The 22,683-nt window shown below is 44.1% G+C and overlaps 2 protein-coding genes across 2 annotated transcripts; both read left to right on the top strand.

Moving 5' to 3' along the window:
• Nucleotides 1-7,093: 7,093 nt before the first annotated feature.
• LOC117853752 (GDSL esterase/lipase At5g45910) lies at nucleotides 7,094-10,339 on the top strand. Its single transcript, XM_034736039.2, has 5 exons — nucleotides 7,094-7,638; nucleotides 7,738-7,953; nucleotides 8,084-8,232; nucleotides 8,313-8,586; nucleotides 9,848-10,339. The coding sequence occupies exons 1-5, from the start codon at nucleotides 7,374-7,376 to the stop codon at nucleotides 10,072-10,074; spliced, it is 1,131 nt and encodes a 376-aa protein (XP_034591930.1). The 5' UTR covers nucleotides 7,094-7,373; the 3' UTR covers nucleotides 10,075-10,339.
• A 4,994-nt stretch (nucleotides 10,340-15,333) lies between these two features.
• On the top strand, nucleotides 15,334-17,147 carry LOC117853274 (uncharacterized). Its single transcript, XM_072293458.1, has 3 exons — nucleotides 15,334-15,669; nucleotides 15,996-16,013; nucleotides 16,698-17,147. Exons 1-3 carry the CDS (start codon nucleotides 15,334-15,336, stop codon nucleotides 17,145-17,147), a joined length of 804 nt encoding a protein of 267 aa, XP_072149559.1.
• The last annotated feature ends 5,536 nt before the right edge of the window (nucleotides 17,148-22,683 follow it).

The following is a 22,683-nucleotide window of genomic DNA, read 5'->3' as shown; positions in this document are numbered from 1 at the left end:
ATCCCAAAAAAATGTTGTTAAAAAGGAATAATAACCAGGATACAACTCTAACCTTATGCTTTGTTGACAATGATAACTTACGCTTCAACATATTTATAAGCTTGAACTGAGGAAAAAAGATTTATTTTTGTATACAAGAGATGTGATCAATTAAATTAAATTAAGGCAAGGTACAATTCAGAATAGGTATATGAAAAATAATGGAGTTACCATACATCTCTCATAACTAGCTCAAAGAGTGCTTGGTTAAATTCTTCAGTGTTATCAAATGAAGATGACAATTTCATTTCAACATGAAAATGACATGGACAGAGTAAAACAGAGCATATCACAATAAGCACTCAAAAACTTTTGAGAATAAAATGCAAAAAATGAATATTAAACAACATTGGACAACATACAAACATCATACTTATATCAGATTGAATTTCATTATCAGAAGAGGGAAAGGGCGTATCAGAATCAATGTTTGGTAATTGTGAACATTGTACATCCTCATAATCAGGGTCTTCGGATTCACCACTGGATAAATTAACAAGAGAAGAGCATTTCCAGGCCATCTGAAATGAAAAACAGTAAGATTAGACATTCTTTGCATAGAACACCATTTAAACAAAACACCTAGCTAGGAATTACATTTGGACATGTAATTGGAAATATCAGAGAGCAAATGCATACTAACTTAATGACTTCAATAATGCTAGAGCCACAATCTAAATTAATATATACAAACAGTCAGAGCTAGTAAACCATATAACCCTTTTGCAAGAAAAACTATATACCTTAATGCACATTTTGAAAAGCAGAAAATTGAATGAACTAAAATAGTCACTACATCAAAATATAGTAGACAGAGAAATCACCAGAAACCTGATAATGTCTAATAGCAACTACAAGTTAGTCAAAAGCAAAGTAAAACAAATCATACTGATTCCTATAGGCTTGCAACTAACATTTCACCCTAAGTTGGAAATCATCACATAGACACAATCCCCAACCTAAAAATATGACAACAAGTTATAAATCTAATAGCAAAACTACAAACCTTATACAGCAAGCACACACACTAGACATGAGCCAAATTAATAAACAACAAAGCGGAGCAATCAATCAATCAGCCAACCCCAACCCCTCCGCGACCATGTGAACAACGGAAGCACACAACCAAACAACTGAACCAAAAATGCAAACCACAGTCAACAAATCAAACCCCCGCCATCTAATGGATTCGATGTTGTAGTTGTCAATTCACCTATGGGTTTCACGGCAAGTTTGCTCAGAATCCAATCCAATCGATCCGCAATGGGAATCGCAGCACAAAATAACCCCCCGCACGGGGACAGCTGTAACAACCTAGCCCAATTAAACCATGTTTAATCTTAAGTAAAGTCATTTGAGCATAAAGAAGAACAATTGACAGTTCTGAAGACAAGTAAAAAGACACTTTTATCCTCACAAGATAAAAAACTGTTTAAAACATAACTCAAATTTTTGCTTAAGAACTTAAAACTCTATCCAACTAAGAGTTGTAGAAATCAACTTTCCTAACAACTTTTAGTTTTGGTGTTATGCTTGAATCTGAGCAGAAGATCTTCAAAAACTCAAAGTTCAAAACTGTGTCAATATAAGAAAAACAGATAAAGCCCCAAACTTGGAGCTCTTTATCTAGAATTTTCCAAAATAAACTCAAGCTGAACTCTATACAAAAGCTTTAGAGCTTCAAGCCCTTAACAACATTGACTAAAGGAGTAAGGTCGAAATCCGCACAGAAGGCTTCCAAAACCTTGGTCAACCCAGCCTCAATCAGCAATCTAGGCTAAGTTTGGAAGCAGTTCAACCATGCATCTTGACTTAAGCTTATCTCGTGAAACTTAAAAAGCATGCCAGCAAAACCCTTTATAAGAGTTTGAAAAATAAGTTTATACAACAACTTCCTCAATTGGACTCTGGTCAAATTCACATCAGAAGCTTTTCAAAATTGGGGCTCAAGTCAGCCAAAAACCCTGAAATCAGCCAAACTACCGTTTTTGCCTAAGTCTGGAAATCTGGCGTTCCTCTGAACTTTCAAGCTTTGTATCTTCAAATCTACTGCGAATTTGAACTTGGTTCCATTACAAAGGTTGAACTTGGATATGAGGACTACAACTTTTGTAAAGGGAGTTAAGGTCGCGCAGTTCAAAAATCTGGAGTAATTGCGCTTGAAGATCAGCCCAGCGAGGCAATCCTGCAAATCCCTCGGCCCAGAGCACGCGCGCTGCACGCTCCAGAGCGCTGCCACCACGTGGCGCGGCTTCACCGATGAAGCCCTCTCGCCCGATCTCCAGCCCGGCAGGACGCCGCCTCGCGCGCCCCGCCGCCAGTAAGCGTCGCGGTCCCCCGACCCTGCTCCCGTCCGCTCCGCCTCGACGCCGCCGCCTCCGCCAACCGCCACCCCGGCCGCGACGCCTTGGACTCCGCCTCGCCAACCCGATACCCTGGCAAAGCCGTTTCTCGCGCGCACGCTCACTTCGCCCCGAGCCTGTCACCTTGCCTGCCGCACCTCGCCGGTCACCCCCCTGTCCGCCAATGGTGCCGCCACCATTAATGGCCGCAGCAGCACACGCCGTGCCCCTCCGGCCTACCGGCCAGCCGCACGTCTTGCACGGCTATAAAGCCTCCGCCAGCGCCACCCGTGCCCGCCTTCCCCGCTCGCCCTTGCCACTCGCCGAAGCTCCCTTGCTCTCACTCTCCGCTCCACTGCACACCCTCTCTGTGGAGCTCCCCCTTCCGCACCGCCCCGCACCTCGCCGACACCACCACTAGCTTCACCGCCACCTCGCAAAGCTCAGGCGCTCGCCCGTCGCCGCCTCCAAGCCCCGACGCCGTCGGAACCCCCGCCACCTGACGCCGTCCCTGCCGCTCGTAGTCCGCCGCCGTTCCGCCCCCGCCCAACCTTCTTTGCGCTCCCAACCACCGCCAATCAACTTCCGGTGAGCTCCTCCGCCTTCCCCGCAAAAACTTTCCCGGGATTGGCCGGTGCATCGTCGGAATTTGGCCGGACTGCCACCGGGTGCGCCGCCAAGGGCACACTTATGTCTTTTCCCTTCTTCCAGGGACCTTAGTGCTAAATTCAGGGACCCCTACGCAATTAACCTTTAGACCCAGGGGCTAGATCACAAGTTTACCTCGGTTTTTGTTTTATAATTTGTAGAAAATGTGTTTAACTTTGGAAATTCACCAAAACTCGTAGAAAATTCAGAAAAATGTCAAACCAATTTTGCTAGACTCAGTATAAAGTGTAGTTTCTAACAAAAATACTTTTGGCACATGTCTCTGCTAGGATTGATGTTATATGTTTTAATCCTTGTTTAAGCCATTTAAATCATAATAAATTGCAGGAAAATGCTAAAATGGTAAATCCAACTCTCAAGTGCTTGTTTCAGAGAATGGAAGCTTACAATAATGATGTGGAGCCTAGCTCAAATGTTTAAATCTCTATTTTATTTTTATCATGGAAATCTAAGGTGGCTTTTGTCTTTTTGCATAATAATTTAACCAAAAATGATAAAAAATATGAAATAAATTGGAATAAGTCAGTGGTGTAGTGTAGTTTGTAGAAAAAATATAGAACCTGATCAGAAGCAGAAGGAAAACCAATTTCCTTTTTGGGGGAAGAATAATAGGGTAAATGTATGGAAAAAGACGCCGTTCACTAAAAATTATGAAAAATTCACCAAAGGCTCTATTTCACCTCTGGAACCTACTGTTAAACTTTCATACCCAAATTCGTTATGGTTTATGTCTTAAAAATAGTTAAGCATACACTGCCTTATCATAATGAAATCATTTTAATTATTTTTGTGCAACTCTAGTAAGCCTCCAATTTGTGCAGTAGCTTATTCATGACAAGGTTAAGTTGCTGGTAAAGTTTCAACTCCGTAACTTGCTGTTGATAATAGAAATAAAATTTGGAAGATGAACCAAATTAAATGGAAGAAAGAACCTTAAGTAAAGGTAATAGTCTTTTTCGAAAGAGGTACAAAAGAACATTCAGAAATAAGATAACTTTCCAATCTAAAGTTTAATAAAGTTAAGTTGTATATATGTACACAATCACCATCAAGTCAACTCCGGGTTTACACCATAACACACCTTACCTTATGCAGATAAAGAAGGTGTAGAACTTTGTTTAGGTGAATGTGGTCATGATGTAATTTATACTTCAGTGCTAATTCATGCTTTGCATCCTATATGAGAAAGCACAGAAGTTGAACTTGATGCATTTGCATTTCGTGTAGAGCTGAACCTTGCTGACGTGACATACGAGCTTCACCCAGCGTCAGAAGAAGGAGCCGTAGCGGATTTGCATCAAGTCGGAGCCGAGCCCGTACCGGATCAAGCTGAGGACCAGTTCGCTAACTCCCCGCGTGAAGGTAAGCCCCGGAGCATGATTTTCTATCTTTAATTACTTGCAATATAATTGATTGCTTATTGTGCATTTACATTCCAGGAGTTGATTGAAACCGTAGATGCATGAACTTAGTACCATTTTGATTTGAACACTAGTATGATAGGCCGAGTAGTGCAATGCTTAATAGGACTCGGTAAAAGTCAAGTGATTGACTGTCACTCGCAAGTTATAGGAGTTGTTTGTTTTCCTTTTGTTACAACTGTAAGGACGATGGATGGGGCAGGGCTCTGTGAACTATTTTGGTGGTCGGTGGATTGCCCCATCTGTCTACATGAAATTGGACTAAGGTCGAGATGTGATAGTGTTCGTGATCAAGTGTTGAAAGTACTAATCTCATACCTAGTATGGGATGGGGAAGCCTAGTACCTGATTGAACTGGAACGTGAGCGGATCGTTCCATTGTCTCTAGAATGGAGTTCCCTTGCGGCCGCATGTGGTGACAAGTGCGGTCATAGAACGGCAGAGGCCGGATCTATGGAGCCTTGTACCAAGGAAAGTGGGCCCGACACGGGTCTTGGAATTGATGGGGACGACTGACAAATGAAGCGAACCTTCGCGGTGCGCGGATGTCGTGGGATTAGGTTCGCCATGCATGGTTAATAAATTCGAATCGATTCGTCTGCCTCTCATAATTTGGGACTACTTGATCCCTATGCTGCACTGAGTAAAGATGGAACTTGGTGATGATATAAATGTTGATGTTTGTCAATTAATTGTTTGAAACTATGCTTGCTTAGTATAGGATGCAAATCTAGACTGGTTAATGAATTTAGAACTTGTGGCTAAAAAGTTGAAAGTAAGGACTAACTCTAGCTGTTTTTGGCAAAAACAAACCCTCAATCAAAGAGCTTGCATGTCTAGGTGTTGGTGGAGTAGTACCACCGGTCGGTTAAGTCTTGTTGAGCGTAGTCGCTTAGCCTTGTTGTGGCACATCTTTTCAGGTGATGTTGATACCCCGAGCTCGCTGCAAGTGGCACTTAGCCTCCCCAACTTCCTCTTATTAGTTGGACGGTTGAGTGGGATCCCTCCTTGGATGGCGAGGACCGGGATTATTGATGTCATGATCGGTTTTGTCATGATATCCTGCAACTACGTTTAGCTTTCGCTCAGTTATTTCTGTTATTTGAGAACTCTGCAAACTTTGCTTGAATTTCGAACTTGAGGTTGTAATAATTTGATGCACTTGTTTAATTAAGATGGACTGTTGTAATATCTGTAACCACTCACCTTCGTGCGAGTCTTGCTTTCTCGATCCTGAGATATTTAGTTAATCGGATGAAATCCGACGGACGACTAAATTGATTTGTTTAAAGTACATGCATGCGTATTAAGCGGCTTAAGTATACTTTAGCCAAGTTAATTTGGACGATTCCGCCACAACAAAAAGCGGAGGGCAAAATCAAATAGAAACAAAGATTATTCGCAACATAATAATCGAGGCAAAATGAATCAAAACCACATGTACATCTCACCAACCATACGTGCACTGGATGGGCAAATGTCATAGAATTGGGTACGAAGGGACTCAAGCAATTAATCAAACACCCGGATGTAATGGATCCAAAGCAAAATGATGATGATTAACTAACCAAAGGCGCCGCGAACCATAGAGCGAATCGAAATATACAACACGGAATGTTCAACGTGATAGGATGGCAAAAATTTGAACAGAGGAAGAGGGGATCGACCAAACAAGTAATCACCAAGAGAACAACACGCTCAAGCACCGCATCTATTGGATTTAAATCAATCGAATGAGGAGAAACTCGTCAGGGCGACTGGAACACGCTCTAGCACCGCCTCGCATCGCCGCAGCTCAGGAGCGAGCTGTGGAAAAGGCGAAAGAAATGAAACCGAAGCGGAGCGAGCAGTGGAAAAGGCGAAAGAAATGAAACCGAAGCGGAAGAGACTAGGAAGAGAGAGATAACGGCGCCACTCCCAAAATACAAGCAGTGCTAGCTGACACACGGACCCACATGTCATAGACCGAGAACAAAAGCATAGCACTGGGGCTCTCATCGCCAAAAAAATAAAAGAGATCAGACGAGCCACTAAATTCAAGTGACCGCCAGTCACAAAGCACTTGGGTGACATAACTTTTCCTAAGATTTATTCAAGACCAAGCGAAAATATGGAATGATGTATAACCAAACCAAATTTTGTTAGGGGTTCAGCGAATACTCAAATGCATGTCACGTTTCTGCATCATCTATAGCGCTGCCACTAGTTGAAACGGTTGCTCACGCATGACCGCTGGACGCCAGTTGGCCAAGACGGCGACGCATCCATCATCGCTAACGCGACGACATGACCTTGCAAGTTGCGATGCCGAACCAAGAGCACCGGGTACAGCTGCTGCCTCCGTGCCCAAGTGCGGCGATCTCTCCCGAATCGGCGACGGAAGCACGAACACGTTTGCACGCCGCCTCGGCCGCCATTTACCACCTCCCCTCCCCCGCCGTCCTAGCCTGCTAGCCACATTCAATACCGCCCGCCAGGCCACTGGCCACGGCCGCAGTCAATGCACCGCCCGCGTCCGCGTCGCCGTCCCCGTCCGCACAACCCCACTGTATCTGTTCCTGTTCCCCGTTTCCTTTGCACACGTCCCTCCGGCCGGCTCCAGCCGTGCCACCACTCATCACGCGCAGGCACGCAGCCGCGGTGGGGGTGGTGGGCGCAGGCAGTAAGAATCCAAGCTCCCCCACCCGAACTCCACAGTCCGCAGCCGTCTGGCTCGTCGCCCACTCGCAGTCACAGCGGCTACCTGGCCTACAAAAGGGGCAACCGGACAAGCGCCACGGGTAGCCCCAGCCGGCACCCAGTTCACGAGCCCGCCGAGCCAGGAAACCCAAGCCAGGCCAAAGCCAAACCGCCCTTCTCCTTCTCCTCGCGCTAATTCCGGGGGGCGGGTTCGGGCTCGGCCATGGCGGGAGGCGGCGGAGCGGCGGCGACGGCGAGGTGGGCTTGCGCGGTTCTTGCGGTGCTGCCGCTTCTCGTGGCGGCGGCGGAGGCCCGCGGGAGGTACCGCGCGGTGTTCAATTTCGGGGACTCGCTGGTGGACGCCGGCAACCTCGTCACCGACGGCATCCCGGACTACCTCGCCACCGCGCGCCTGCCCTACGGCCAGACCTACTTCGGGTACCCCACCGGACGGTGCTCCGACGGCCGCCTCGTCGTCGATTTCATCGGTAAATTCCGCCAATTGCTGGAGGTTCTTTTCTTCGCGTCCTTGGCGAAGTGGCTCTGTTCTGAATTCGATGGGTTTTGGCTTCTCTGCTCTCCCGCAGCGCAAGAGCTCGGCCTCCCGTTCCTGCCGCCGTCCAAGGCCAAGAACGCCAGCTTCGCGCGGGGCGCCAACTTCGCCATCACCGGCGCCACCGCGCTTGACACCGAATTCTTCCAGAAGCGCGGGCTCGGCAAGACCGTCTGGAACTCCGGCTCACTCTTCACACAAATCCAGTGGCTGCGCGACCTCAAGCCCTCGCTCTGCAACTCCGCCCAAGGTAAAGCCACGAATGGAAAAGCCACCGCCGAATCTTTACCTTTCTTAAAGTAAATTCATTTCCGTCTAATGGATGTTGATGTTGCTTTCTCTCTGTTTTTTTCTTTTTGCTCCTTTTCTTCGTCCCTAAGAATGCAAGGATTTCTTTGCCAAGTGTTTGTTCATCGTCGGTGAATTTGGCGGAAATGACTACAACGCGCCCCTGTTCGCTGGCAAGGATCTCAAGGAGGCCTACAAGCTGATGCCCCATGTGGTTCAGGGTATCTCCGATGGAGTTGAAGTAAGAATTGCGTCACCGCTGTTATTCGTCGTGCTTATTGTGGATTGATCCCCAATTGATTCTTTGTATGTGCTCCACAGCAATTGATTGCCGAAGGGGCAAAGGATTTGATTGTGCCTGGAGTGATGCCGTCGGGGTGCTTTCCAGTGTACCTGACCATGTACACTGACCCAAAGGAAGGGCATGGCTCGCGTACCGGCTGCCTCAAACGATTCAACACATTCTCGTGGGTGCACAATGCGATGCTCAAGCGCGCTCTGGAGAAGCTCCGTGCCAAGCATCCTGGAGTGAGGATCATGTATGGTGATTACTTCACGCCAGTCATCCAGTTCATACTTCAGCCAGAGAAGTTTGGTGAGATCCTCAGTTGCTTATTTGCGCTACAATTCTATCATTAATAATGTCGATTGTTTGATATGGTCGGTTCAGTCAGTGGGGAACTGATAGCAGTCCTATATGGCTAAGGATAAGCTTTTTAGTTTTAATTGTCAAGGACAGGTCTAGCGTGGCCTAACATTACTTAATTCAACTTCATAGGGCAGAGTCAAACTATTGCCCTTGCGTTCTAGTTAGATGCAATACACTATTTCAAGATAATTCAGATCTAGATGTAGGTTCAGTCTCCTCAGGTGGAGTTCCTTAAATCTTCCGTGAGTCAAAGATATGACAGATGACACTTTACAACATACAAAGTTAAAAGATGGTAAACAACTTAAGTTATCTTGTAGCATCTCTTATCCTCTTCCAGAGCAATTAGTTATTAAGCCTTATGTTACAAACCCATCTGAAAACTAAAGATATACTGAAAGGTTTATGTTGCTTCGATACTATCAGCAAAAGAAACTTAAAATGATTGTCAAGAAAACTGAAGAGATGTAAAGATATATACATATACTTGTAGTTGGGGATATTACTTTTACTAATGAATTGGAAGTTTCAACCGGCAAAAAAAGATAAGTATTCAAGGCAACATATTGGCTCCATTACTTGCAAAAATTGGTGTTTACTTAACCCTGGGACCAACTGGTCTCTCTTACTTTCTGAACATGTCTGAAAAACACTTTTCTTGAAGTCCTTGTCACAAGAAGTACAAACACTAGTAACTAACATAGCTAGCTGGACCCATCTCTGTGACTGACATATATGTTTCGTATCTTGGTTTGTTTCACATGTCTTCGTTTATTCCTACTCTATTAGCCACTCATTGAGGTTTAGCATCTTGTTGGCTCACTTTTCTCCAGAAATTTCTGAGCAACATTCTGAGTTAATAGAAAAGCATGGGCTCATATTTGACGATAAGTTTAAAGCATGGGATCATATTGGTGAGACATCTGTGTCAGAATGAGAATCTTCCATGTTATGCATTGGTTTAATTTTATCTGGACACTAGAGATGGGTACAAATTCGTCCATCCTTATCATCTCCGTATGATTGGCACAACAGTTGTGTGTCCATCCTTTTTCCCCCTTTGTAGATTTTGTGTGGCCAGCAGATAAGGAAGAAGATGCTTCGGTATAGTACTGCATTTAGAACCAGGATATGTAGTTACATCAAGTGATTGCCATGATTGTATCCCAAGTGAATTAAGAAACTAATAATTCTGCTCTTAATGCAGGGTTTTACAAACAACTACCAAGAGCATGCTGTGGTGCTCCCGGCAGGGGCCCTTACAACTTCAATCTAACAGCAAAATGCGGTGAGCCTGGTGCCTCAGCATGTGCCGATCCTAAGACGCACTGGAGCTGGGATGGTATTCACTTGACAGAGGCGGCATATGGACACATCGCCAGAGGTTGGCTGCATGGGCCGTTTGGAGATCAACCTATCGTGCAGTCGTCTTGACTCTTGAGCACACACCATTGTTCACTTCTGTTGTACCTCTAGAGTGTACCAAAATAGCACATCAAAATGGAGCTGATAAGGTAGTTGCATATAGTTGTGTGTATATGTTTTGGATCGATTGCAGTTGGGTAAAGAGATGAGATAGGGTCTATTAAAGCATGATTTATTCATTCATGATGGTTGTAACAAGTACAAAGTGTACTGCAGAAAATAGTTCAATGTGATACAGATCCTTGCTCTGACCAAAAATCACTGTGGTTGTTAACTGAAACTTGTGTCTGAAAACTTCTGTGCCCTGTGGCTACTTCGTGTACATAGCGGCCACAAGGGTTTCCTTTTGAATGCCCTAAAAAGAAGGGTTTCCTTTTGAAGTATTGGAAGAACACGGCATGATTCCTGGAGAAGAATCTAAAATGATAAAATTGCTAGTCACTTTGTATGAAGGTTATGCGCGAGCTTGCTGTCCAGTTGAAAGTTGAAATCGGAGCATGATCTGTATGGTCTCTTTATTATATTCCATGCTTGCTTGCCATATGTTAATACAGCTCATAACCCTGAGTTTAGTGGGAAGACAAGAAGCTTCATTTGTGGACCACCGTGGATCCCACTATTTTTTTTCTAAGCCATTAGTTGTACCGAAGTTTCTCCTATATCATGAGCCTGCTTAGTTTGCTGCCAAAATTTTGGCACGCCGATGGATGCGGGTTTAGTGGTCAATTTACCTCCGATGGATGCGGGTTTAGTGGTCAATTTACCTCCTCCAATAACACATTGCATGGGAGTTGTGCTATAGTGCAGTTAACATGTATTGACATAGCCTCCGATAAGAAACTTTAATTCCATTTTTTAATATAAAAATACTCCTATCGTTTCTTTTTTGGTATACAAATACTCCTTTAATTTCCATTTTTCATATAAATACAACTTTAGTTTCCGTTGCCAACCAACACCGTCTTATCAAAATTATTAGTCAAAAAAGAATTAGGACCTGTTTGTTTTATTGGAATTGGCTGGAATTGGAATTAATTTCCAAAGTCATCTTGTTTGGCTGCTCCCGGAATTGGAAAGAGGGATTCCTGAGGATTCCATCTTCCCTTCCCCACATTCCGAGCAAAATATCAGGAAACTGATTCCCCCCGACTCCTCTCCCCCACTCGCCTGCTCCCGACGCCTCCCGACTCGCCCCTGTGCCGCCGCCCCCGACTCCGCGCCGCCACCTCCCGCGCCGCCGCCTCCTCCTCCGGCGCCCCCTCCGCCAGCCCCTCCTCCGCCACCCCTGAATCCGCGCCGCCGCCGCCGCCCCCAGCCAGCCCGCCCGCACCCCGTTCCACCCGCTCGCCTCCGCCCCCGTTCCTCCGCCGCCCCCTCCTCCACTTCTCCGCCGCCCCCTCCTCCACTTCCTCCGCCGGCCCCCTCCTCCGCTGCCCCCTCCTCCGTCGACCCCCTCCACTTCCTGAGAAGGATCTCCAGAGCCGGCACAGAGTGCGCCGCCCGTGCCGCTCCTCCGCGCAAGCAGCTTCTCGCCGGCGACCACACGCCACGCGGTGAGCCGGTGCTCCTTCCCCCTCTCCCTCCCTCTCTTCCTCGTCGACATACACAGCAATTTCTCTCCTAACCCTAACCCTTGACTCGATTTGTTCTTTTTTAGAGGCTGTAGACAGATCTGAGGGAAGGGAAGCACAGGGACGGGAGGAGGAGGAGCTCGGCAGCTATCCATTTTACTCACTGCCTTGGTGAGTAAAATACTCCTGCCTTGGTGACCCAAAATGATATATATGTTATGAGATTGATATTGCGTGCCTCTTCAGCCTCTTTTTTTAGCTTAAGATTGTGTGCTTGTGGTCATTTGAGTCCTGTCCTATCAGGATCTGTTAGACATGAGATTGATCTGTCAAGAACTTAGAGGCCTCTGGCTGCCATCTAAAATTTTCATATTCAAAATCTATGCGCTGGGTTAATCTGCAGGACCAGCTCTCTGAAAGCCATTGTTTACAGCCAAACCCCGAGTATAGAGGTCTACGATTGTCAGAAACCCACTTTCCATTTCTGTAGTTACATTCTGCAGGATAGATGAAGCAAACATCAGATAGAAGTCTAGAGCTAGATAACCTGCGTGCTAAGTGCTAACTAATGTACGAGTAGACTGACCAGAAAGCAATTTTCTGTTTTAATTATATAGACAATTTGAAGAACATGTCAATGAATAAAACAAGCAAATTTGCATGCTCACAGAAGAAATAAATTCATTGTTTCTACGGTGGTCACACAAAATGTGTAAATACCTTTCTCTATACCCAGGTTATTGGAATTCATTTTACTATGTTATTGGAATAATTCATTTTTGTCACATATGTTATTGGAATTTATACCCAGGTTCAATTATTCATGTAATGCTTGCACTAGTGTCTTAATTTGTCTATATTTACTATGCTAAACCATGTCCTGTTTTAGAACAGTTTGTAAAACATCTATGCACAGTATATGATTGTTTGTTCATTCTGGAGTGCCAGCTGAAAGCGTCATGCATCAGTTGAACCAACTTATCTTAGCATTTCTATCACAGCTATTAGTTTTGTCCTAGTTTAAGTTCCCATCTACTTATCTGTTACTTAAGGATAATTATTTCACTGTCTCAGATCCTTTTCTCTTTTGTTAGCTACTGGTTAAGGCGTTGCTGGGCGGCTTCAAGAAGGGTGCAAGGAACTGATATGCTGAGGCATTGATACATTGTAAGTTCAAAGATTAGCGAGTGGATCCTTAGTTGAAAAATCATAGTTTTTGGTCCTTTTGAAATGTCACCTCCAAAATCTGATGGTTGTCAGATATGATAGTCTGGTACATTTTGATTCTCATGTTTGATATTTCCTCGTTGCATCATATTGCTCCTGCATGCCTTCTTCTGTGGAATACGACGTCCTGGTCATATTCGTATGCATGAAGATTCAGTTATATAAATGCTGATTGGTTAGACTCATCACCTTTGGAGTTCACCCCATTAGAATTGCATGGACTGTCCAGGCTTAACTCACCAGATCGTTGCCTTTCTTCGTTTCTTCTCACTTTTTAGAGGAGCATGTAGCCATCTCTATCGTTTCTATTGTTTCAGTAGTCAGCAAGGCATCCTCTGCAATTCATTTTTCCCCTTTGTAGCTAGGAGTGAGGTTCTGAGTTCACAGGTTATTAGTTCTAGGTCTGGGAGGAATTAGGATATTGATTTGTTCAGTTGACTCTAAGATGTGTAGTTCCTGGAGCACCTTGTGTGTATATAATTCAAGTAATGACTGTCTGATGTTGCTGTTAAGATGTTTGGCTTGGATAAAAAATAACTGTTTTATCACCATTTACATGTGCCTGTTAATATTGGATGTGCTGTTTGCCTTGGATGTGCTGTTTGCCTAGGTTTGAATGAGGGTTGTTCAACTTGTGTGTTGATTGAATTTTACTTGTCACCGATCGCTTTCATGACCAGCTAGCTAGCTACGCACATGTGTGTTGTGTGTATATGTACCAGCCCCAGTTGATGTCAATGCCTTTATTACCAGCTAGCTCACGGAAGAAAGGGAGTGAAAATGTATCCAAGTCAATTATGGGAAGCAACCTCTAGTGTCCATCGTCTATAGAAAATTATGGTTGATGTAAACTAGAAATCTATAAAGACCATGAACCTTGTTGAGTGCATTCTGTTTTTTGGACTGGTAGGCATTAAAATCTCGGTCCTCATCTATCTCAGTTTGGTAGGCATTCTGATTATTTTTTGTCTTCTGATTATCCAAAATAGTGTAGCATTTTGATGATAAATTAAAATATTCCTTTTTGCATATGTGCTTTAGATGCCTGACAACAACATAGACTTGGTTAATACAAGCATGGAGCAAATGAGAGAGATGAGTAGGAAAAAGAGAAAAAGGGTGGCTGCTTTATTTGTTTCTGCTGTCATGAGCATGATTGTGCACTGGTATCAGCGTAAGAGACCTAGACATATTGTTGATCCGAATGAAGTGGTTGAGAGAGATGTAGCTACACGCAAACAAATGCTAAGAAATCTGTACCAAGGATCAAATGTCTATTGCTATGATAGTTTGCGCCTAACTAAGAGATCATTTTATGACCTATGTGCCATCTTACGTGAGAGATGTGGTATGTGTGATAACAAGAATGTGTCGGTAGAAGAAAAGGTAGCAATCTTTTTGCTTGTAGTGGGTCATGGCACTAAGATGAGGATGATTCGTAGCTCATATGGATGGTCACTTGAGCCAATCTGCCGTCACTTCAATGAGGTGCTTAGAGGTATTCTATCATTATGCCATGAATTTATCAAGCTTCCTGATCCATCAGCTGTACAACCTGAGGATTCCAAGTGGAAGTGGTTTGAAGATTGCCTTGGAGCATTAGATGGTACACACATTGACGTTTTTGTGCCTTTGGCTGACCAAGGGAGGTATAGGAATAGGAAGCAACAGATTACCACCAATATTTTAGGGGTTTGTGATCGTCACATGAAATTTGTTTACGTCTTAGCGGGATGGGAAGGATCAGCTTCAGATTCACGTGTGCTACGTGATGCAATGTCTCGGGACGATGCATTTGTTATTCCAAGTGGGAAATACTATCTAGTAGATGCGGGATACACCAATGGACCGGGCTTTCTTGCTCCATATCGATCCACTCGCTACCACTTGAATGAGTGGGCTGCTCAAGGGCATAACCCATCCACTGCCAAAGAACTATTCAATTTGCGCCATTCAACTGCTAGAAATGTGATAGAGAGAACATTTGGGCTATTGAAGATGAGGTGGGCTATACTAAGAAGCAACTCATATTTTGACTTGCAAAATCAGGTATTCCGTAGTTAGTAACCTAGCTTGAAATTCATCTTTGAATGACCCTAGCTAGCATGCAACTCATTTCTACTAAATTCTTGCAGATTAGGATCATTAATGCTTGCTGCATATTGCACAACTTTGTAATTGATAGACAGAGAGATATGGATGATTTACTTATACACCAAGTTGATCAAGTAATATCTTTTGAACCTCATGAAGTTCAAAGTGAAGTGGGTATGATTACCAATGTTCAATCAACAAATGAATGGAGCAATTTTAGGGATACCAAAGCTAACCAAATGTTTGCTGATTACCAAGCAAGACGTGGTCAATGTATGATAAATTCTATCATCAATGCATGCTTAAAATGTATGATAAATTTTAGTGCTCCTAATATTTTACTAATAACCTTTTGTGAACATTTTTCCTGTAGGATATGGAGAAGGGCAAGAAGTCAGGCTCGGGCAGGGGTTACATTTCTTGGAATGATGACATGGACAAGGCTCTTCTTGACACATTTGTGGAGTACTATAACAAGGGTGACAGATGCCAGAATGGGTGGAAGTCTCATGTCTATACAGCTGCTATCAAGAATGTCCGAGAAAAGTGTAATGTGGATATCTCAAAAGACAATATCATGGCGAGGAACAAGACCTTTGACAAACACTACACTATCATCAATGGTATGCTGGAATCAAGTGGATTTGGTTGGGATTGGAACAAAAATAAAATATCTGTTGATAGTGATGCTGTATGGGAAGAATATGTGGCGGTAAGTTTCAAAAACCACTTATTTCAATATCTGTTTAGTATTTGGCAGAATAAGAAAACTGCTAACTTGCTTTCTCAGTATTTGCATAGTTCAGGAAATAGTTCAATTTGTTGCTATAGTTTCTTGCACTGTGCAGTTGACTTGGTACCTTGGTGTATATGAGACATGAAGGTATTTCACTGAGCATGAGGTCATTGCAAAAGTAATTATGCAATACATGTGCTCTTTGTTTTAAGTGAGAGTCTGAGATAGTAGGACTATGTACACTTTGTTTTGCTACATGCATCTGTTCATTTCTGAATGTCAATTTGAATGCTACTGTGTAGGACATAACTTCTCATCAGGTATGCTACTCAAAGAGTCTATCAATTTCCTATGTTGACTACAGCTTGCTGATCTCTTTTTCTGTTCTTACTTAGCTTGTATCCTCTTCAGTTCGGTCTCTGTTTTGTTCTGCAGTGAACTGTTTGTTAAAAATATTTCATTTATATCTGGGAAGCAAATTGGTAGCTGCCGGGTACCTTGCAGTAAATAAATTCCAATTTATACTGATTGTTTGTTTGTATTGCTTGATACAAAAAAAAAAGCCAAACAGCTCACTTATCCTTGCTGCAGTAATGTTAGTTAATCCTATTCAACTATTTGCTGCTGTGGCTGCCGTGCACCAGGATAGTTAATCCTATTCAGTACTGTTAGAGCACAATATATATGCATGTCTAGTATCCTTGCTATTGCTTTGTCATTAGGTATCCTTGCTGTAAATTATTTAACATAAATAGCTCCTGCTATTCAGCATACAGATGATATATATTGTTTATTCAGTACATGACCTTAGTTTATTCAGTACTATGCTGGGTCTTATGGAAGTAAAATGTTAATCTTTTCTCAATATGTCCTGTTACCGGGAGTGATCATAATCTATTCAGCATATTACTGGATCATAATCTATTCAATATGTCCTGTTACCGGGAGTGATCATAATCTATTGAAGTTGGATATATATATGTTAACCATTTGTTTTTTTGTAGAAAAACAAAGAAGCTTCTGGTTATAGGCACAAGACTGTCTTGTACTGGGACTCAATCAGCTTGGTGTTTGGCAAAGACCATGCTACCGGTGAAGCGGCAAGGACTGCAGCTGAGAGCTCAAAAGACATGAGTAAGGAAGATCTTAGTAACAAAGAGCCCACATCATCGGCAACTTCAGGAAGTTTAAAGAGGCAACGGTCAGGCGACTCTTTTACCTCTATGATGGCTGAAAAACTAGACAAGTTTGCTGAAGCACTAAAGGAGGAAGCCCCTAAAGGACCAACATCAAAAGAAATTCTAGACACACTGAATGAAGTACAAGGATTGGATGAAGACACTTTGTTGGACCTATTTGATATCCTGACCGGTGACGCACGCAAGTACGAGTCTCTGTTGGCGCTTCCAGAGAGGATGAGGAAGAGGTGGCTTCTAAAACAGCTCAACAAGTGAAGAAACTAGTTCATCTATATCAAGTGATGGATAATATCTATTGAACTTGTAATAATATGTAGCTCATCTGAAAGTATTATCTTGTATTTTATCTGTATTTTCCTAGCTGGAGGTATGTAACTCGTGTATGATGTGGTTTTCTTCGAAAACAGTGCTAAGTATTAGTCTGAAAACAGTGCTAAGTACTCATCTTTAATTCCTGAGAAAACAGTGCTAAGTACTCATCTTTAAGCTAGGAATTTCGAAGCTATCAGATTTAACCTATATTTTCTAAAGAAGTAGTTTCCTCTCTAATCAACCAAACAATATTTGGAATCTAATTATAGGAATTAGTTTCTTTGTACATCCAAACAAGAAAATTGAAATGAATCTAATTCTATGGAAATTAATTCCTATTGAATCTAATTGCTAGAATGAGATTCTTAGAATGAGATTCAATTCCATCCTAACAAACGGGGCCTTAGAGAAATCTGACGGGATGCATTCTCGATGTCATTTACTTTACAAACAGAGTTTGTATAATTCGATCACAAGCTATCCATACTATGAGCTTTATCAGATATATGGTTTCCAGCTATTGCATCTGTTAGAAGAATATTCATACCAGTGTCTTGAGAGCGATATAGTCATAGATGGCACGATACCCGTGATGTGACAGCATTAGCCTATCCGTATCGCCGGACCCTTAAACGGACCTCTAATGGGGCATGGCCCACCTATCAGATCAGTTTTTACCGATCGATAAAAGCTTGTCTCTGCCGCCGCCCCATCTCTATCCCAATCTCCATCACCAGTCTCCTTCCTCCCCTCCTCCGCAACCCCGCGTCGCCTCCCTTCCTCCTCCTTCCCGGCGGCCGGCGACCCTCTCCTCCCTGCCGGCGGCCAGCGGCTCCCTGTCCTCTGCGCGTCAGATCCGCGCGCGGCGGCCCGTCCTCCTCCTTCCCACCGGCAGCCGCGGCCCTCGATCCGGCAGCCGCCGGCGGCGGGGTCGAGGCACGGGGGCGCGGCCTCCCGACGGCCGGTGGCTCCTCATCCTCTACGAGCCAGATCTGCGCGTGGCAGCCCAGCTCCTCCTCCCCGCCGGCGGCCGCGGCCCCTCCTCCCCGCCATCAGCCACAGATCCCACAACCCCCACCTGACACGCCCGCGTCCGCTATGTCTGGAGGTCTCCTGTAGCGACCTGGGGGGTAGGGGGCATTTACCGTGCTGCGGTGCAGCGGTTCGACCGCCAGATTTGGCGTTTAGGCGATTTTGGTGAGCCATGATGCGGATAGCCTTAGGCTATCGGCACCGCTTAGCTGTAAAACACCTTCTATCGTAAATATACAGTCAAACTCACGCACCACGCACCGCTATCTTCTCCCCAATCCCTCCGTTCGCTACAGTGAAACTGGAAACCCAGCGCGCGAGCTCTCCGCCACTATCCTCTCCACCGCAGCAGCCGCTCCTCTCGTGGCAACCGTGCGAAGTGTCCGCGTCCTCCCCGATGGCATCCTAGAGAAGCCAGCGGTCTCCCTCAAATCCAAGGGCATTGGGGACGGAGGGGAGGAAGAGGTAGCGCCCGCCGGAGAGTGCAGGGATAGGTCAGCGAAGGGGGTCGGCGGTCGGCGGCGGCGCAGAGAGAGGTGGGCACGGACGGACTCGGAGGAGAGCTCTACAGCGCGGTTGCCCATTCGCCATCGACGGAGAAGGTAATCCCTATCCCTACTGTAGCCTCTAGATCCGGAGGCGCTCGCCCGCCGTGACCACTGCAACCTGCCGCAGTGGCCCCACCGGCCCCACCGCGGTCGGCCTACCATCCCCTGCGAGCCGCCGCACTCGCCCCCCGGCACCGCCGCGGCACTCGGCCCCAGCACCGCCGCTCCCTATCTGCCTCTTTTCCTTTTCGTTTTGCTATCTCCTGTCTTTCATACTCCTGAAGATGAATATTGGCTCTATTCCTGAAATGCTTAAGTTCATAAACACGGCAAAAATGCATATGTTCCTGAGTCACAACACAGAACTATACATGACAGCACTCTTATATTATACAACTAGTAGATGTCAATTGTAATCCAGCAGGATTGTGTCTTCATAAATGAATCTGCAACAAGTAAAATCGAGCTTAGAAACATTGTCCGCTACTCATATTTGAATTGCACTCAATTGCAAACAAAGGAAGCAAAAGAAAAGTATGTGCATTACTGTCCAGGTGTATAATCAAATATTACTTGGGACACCATTAAATAAAATGTGGTGCTGGTACAGATAATAACAGTGATATCGATAGAAAAGCATAAGGGACCATGACATGCATATGAATAACAGTATCATGTTGAATATTTATTTAAGAAGACCAACACTTTAGATTTGCAAGGTTTTTTTTGAAGTTTTTGAAAAAGAGATGTCAATGATGTGAGGGTTTTTATGCTGCCCAAAATAGGCCTTTGCTCTAGATTTTTTTTTGTCTTCATTATGCGTCTATGTTCCACGGCATATATGTTGTATTGTGATGCTTGCACATATGTGTGTGCCTGTGGTGGGCAGCATGTGCCTTTCATGCATACTTTTTGGCATATATGCATCTAGCTAGTTAGAGCTATACAACAACCACATTCCAAAATGTTCCATCTTGCACTCATTCTGACCAACACGAGGAGCATTCATTTAAGGGTTAATGTTCTATCACCCATTGCTATTTAATTAGGGTTCAGACACATTGGCACCAAAACTTAGCATGTTGCCAAAACATTTGATGGTGCATATGTATTTAGAATCTTGCAGTCTTTTCTTCATATTTTAAAATAGAGCAAGATGAATTCGGATGTTCTTCTGCTATACTCATTGTACCATTTACTTCATGTTATTGTAGGATGAATCAGAATAATTGTGATGAAGCTGGTGACGACATTACCGGTTTTGGTCGGGGTCTTCCAATGGCAGGCTTCTATGGAGGGTGGAACCCAGGGTTGCAACCGTCTGCTCAGCAGTACCCATTTTTCCAGGGAGGGTGGACCGCAGCTCTGAACCAAGGGTTCATGCCACCCCATGCTCAAAATTAGCCTGTCGCTGCAATGGTCGAGAGTGTTCAGCCAGCAGTAATGAAAGAGAGTCAGGGTGATGGGGAAGGAGCATCGGTGGCAGCTGGTCGACGACGCAAGGTCGGACCTAGTCGCAGCAAGTTATCCAACTTCTCCCCAAAAGAAGATGTGTTCCTTGTGAAGTCATGGTTGGAAATTAGCTATGACCCAATTATAAACATTGGGCAGAAGAAGGAGGGGTTCTGGGCTAGGATTACAAGCCAGTACAATAACAAGAGGGGTTCCTTTCCTGAGAGAAGTTTCAGATCGCTGCAGAGTCGTTGGGAAACTATCAAGGCTGAAACAAGTAAATTTGCAGGGTATATGGCAAATGTTCTTTGAGACAATCCGAGCGGGATGAGTGATGCAGATAAGGTGAGGGAGATGATCTGTTATTGGTATTTGGTTTCAATTACAGTTTGCTTCATAATTCTAACATTGTGTACCCTCTTTGCAGACCTCTTTAGCTCTAGCTAACTTTGCAGACATCGAAGAATACCCTTTTATTTACATGCATTGCTAGGATTTGCTGAAGGACGAGCCTAAGTGGATGGAGCTCAACATTAGAGGGGCACGACCTGGAGATGAAGATGCAATAGCCGATCACATTCCCACAGTCGATCGTGACCTGGAGATACCATCTTCTTAGTACTCAGGGAGCAAGAGGCTTATGGGGAGGGATGCAGCTAAAAGACAAGCTAAGAAATCAGCCTCTTCCTCCCCGTCAGATTCATCTCAGTATGTTTCAAAGTTGCAGGACCTGTCCATACAAAAGATTTCAATATGGCAAGAAGAAAATGCGAAGAAAGGCTCTCTCTATGAGCAAATGGCCGCCATCGAGTCACAGAGGTACGATGAGGTGTGCCAACACAATCAGCACATGGCAGCAATTGAGGAAGAGAAATTGCGGATCATGCATAAGAAAGCTGACATACTACAAACACACGAGGAAGAGCACATCCTTAGGATTGATCTCGACAAGTGTGCTCCACGCCTCTGCATGTACTATGAAAAGAAACAACAAGAGATACTGAAGAACATTGGTGCGGACGGAGACGATAGTGTAGACCCTTAAACTAGTGTTGTAATGTGCTACTAGTTGCTGTGTACTAGCTATGTTGTACTACTAGTTGCTGTGAACATTGGTCCCATGTTGCTGTGTTGTACTACTAGTTGAGGCTACCTTGAAGTGGATGTGTTGTACTAATAATTGTGAACCCATGTTGCTGTGTTGTACTAATAATTGTGAACCCATGTATTAGTACTGTGTTGCATTAAGGATTGTTCAACTTACCAGGCTGCTGTTCCTCTACAATTTTTGTTGTGTTATTACCCAGGATTGTACTGTGTTTCGTCATGGCTGTTGTTGCCTACCTGTATTACCCATTTCATCATTTAGCATCTACAGTCTTTTCTTACCTTTCCTATGCTGCTATGCTTTGTGAAAAGTCCAGTTGTTCTTTTGGAGATGATCATAGCATTCTGGCATTTCAGTTTTACTCCAACTTTCATGGAATTCAGGTGCATGAATGCCAAAGGGGACGATGCTGGCGACTGTGACAAATCTGCCAAGTACCACAGGTCTCTTTGCCCCGGAGAATGGGTGAGTGCATTTTTCTTACTGCTGCCATTGTTAACCATGTTTCTGGGGAACATATCTTTTTGAATGAAGTACTCCAAGTCTACTATTGTGCCTTCCATACCAGTGACAAGAACAGAGCTCAAGGCCTGCTGACAAACAACAAAATTCTGGAGCTTTGCAGAAGACTAGTTCTGGAGCTCAAGGCCTTCCATATCATTTTGGTACTTAATTAAATTACAGGGTAGATTTCCTTTTGCGTACTTCTGTTTGAAATACATATGTACAAGACACAAAGAGTTTAATGGAGTCCCTTATAGTCCTTCAATTATAGGAGTTCTAAGTGTTTCAAAATAAAATTTAATCTGTCAAATCAGAAATTAATTTCACCTCTATTATGTTAGCAGTCAGTCTTACAAAATGTTACAGATTCAAGAATCCTTCCAATCTCAACTCATCAAAACAAGCTGAAGCATAGTATTGGCTTGATGACTTATTCAATGAACATAAAAACAGTACAGCAGTATAATTTCAGGTAAGACAGGTTATAGGGGCAACTCTTGAGGAAGCAAGTAACAAGATTCAAAGGTAAATCAATGTGAGCTCTGATGTGCTGATGAATACTTGAGCACCAAAAATAGTAGATTTTTTTCTCTAGTTTTAAATAGCTATTTCTGCAGAAGTTTTCAGAAGTACCTTGACTGCATACTTATTCACCAATGAAGGTAGATCAGATTTAGGAGTACATCCTCCAAACAAAGAGCAATAATTTGTTCACAAAATTCCTAGCAACAAAAGGAACAATAATTTGTTCACAAAATTCCTGACAACAAAAGAGAAAGAGAGAATTAGCATGCCCCAGCCTGCTCAGCCTCTCTGAACTTCTAACCCATGTCAA

The sequence above is a fragment of the Setaria viridis genome, chromosome 4 (assembly GCF_005286985.2).
Source record: "Setaria viridis chromosome 4, Setaria_viridis_v4.0, whole genome shotgun sequence".
Classification (NCBI taxonomy): domain Eukaryota; kingdom Viridiplantae; phylum Streptophyta; class Magnoliopsida; order Poales; family Poaceae; genus Setaria; species Setaria viridis.
The sequence above is the reverse complement of the archived record's forward strand: the minus strand, read 5'-3'. Positions and strand labels throughout refer to the sequence as shown.

Excerpts from the sequence above, each read along its gene's own strand:
- LOC117853752 (XM_034736039.2), top strand. The coding sequence starts at position 7,374 with ATGGCGGGAGGCGGCGGAGCGGCGGCGACGGCGAGGTGGGCTTGCGCG. Across the intron at positions 7,954-8,083 it reads GCTCTGCAACTCCGCCCAAG|AATGCAAGGATTTCTTTGCC; the intron begins GTAAAGCCACGA and ends TTCGTCCCTAAG. Across the intron at positions 8,233-8,312 it reads GTATCTCCGATGGAGTTGAA|CAATTGATTGCCGAAGGGGC; the intron begins GTAAGAATTGCG and ends TGTGCTCCACAG.
- LOC117853274 (XM_072293458.1), top strand. The coding sequence starts at position 15,334 with ATGGAGAAGGGCAAGAAGTCAGGCTCGGGCAGGGGTTACATTTCTTGG.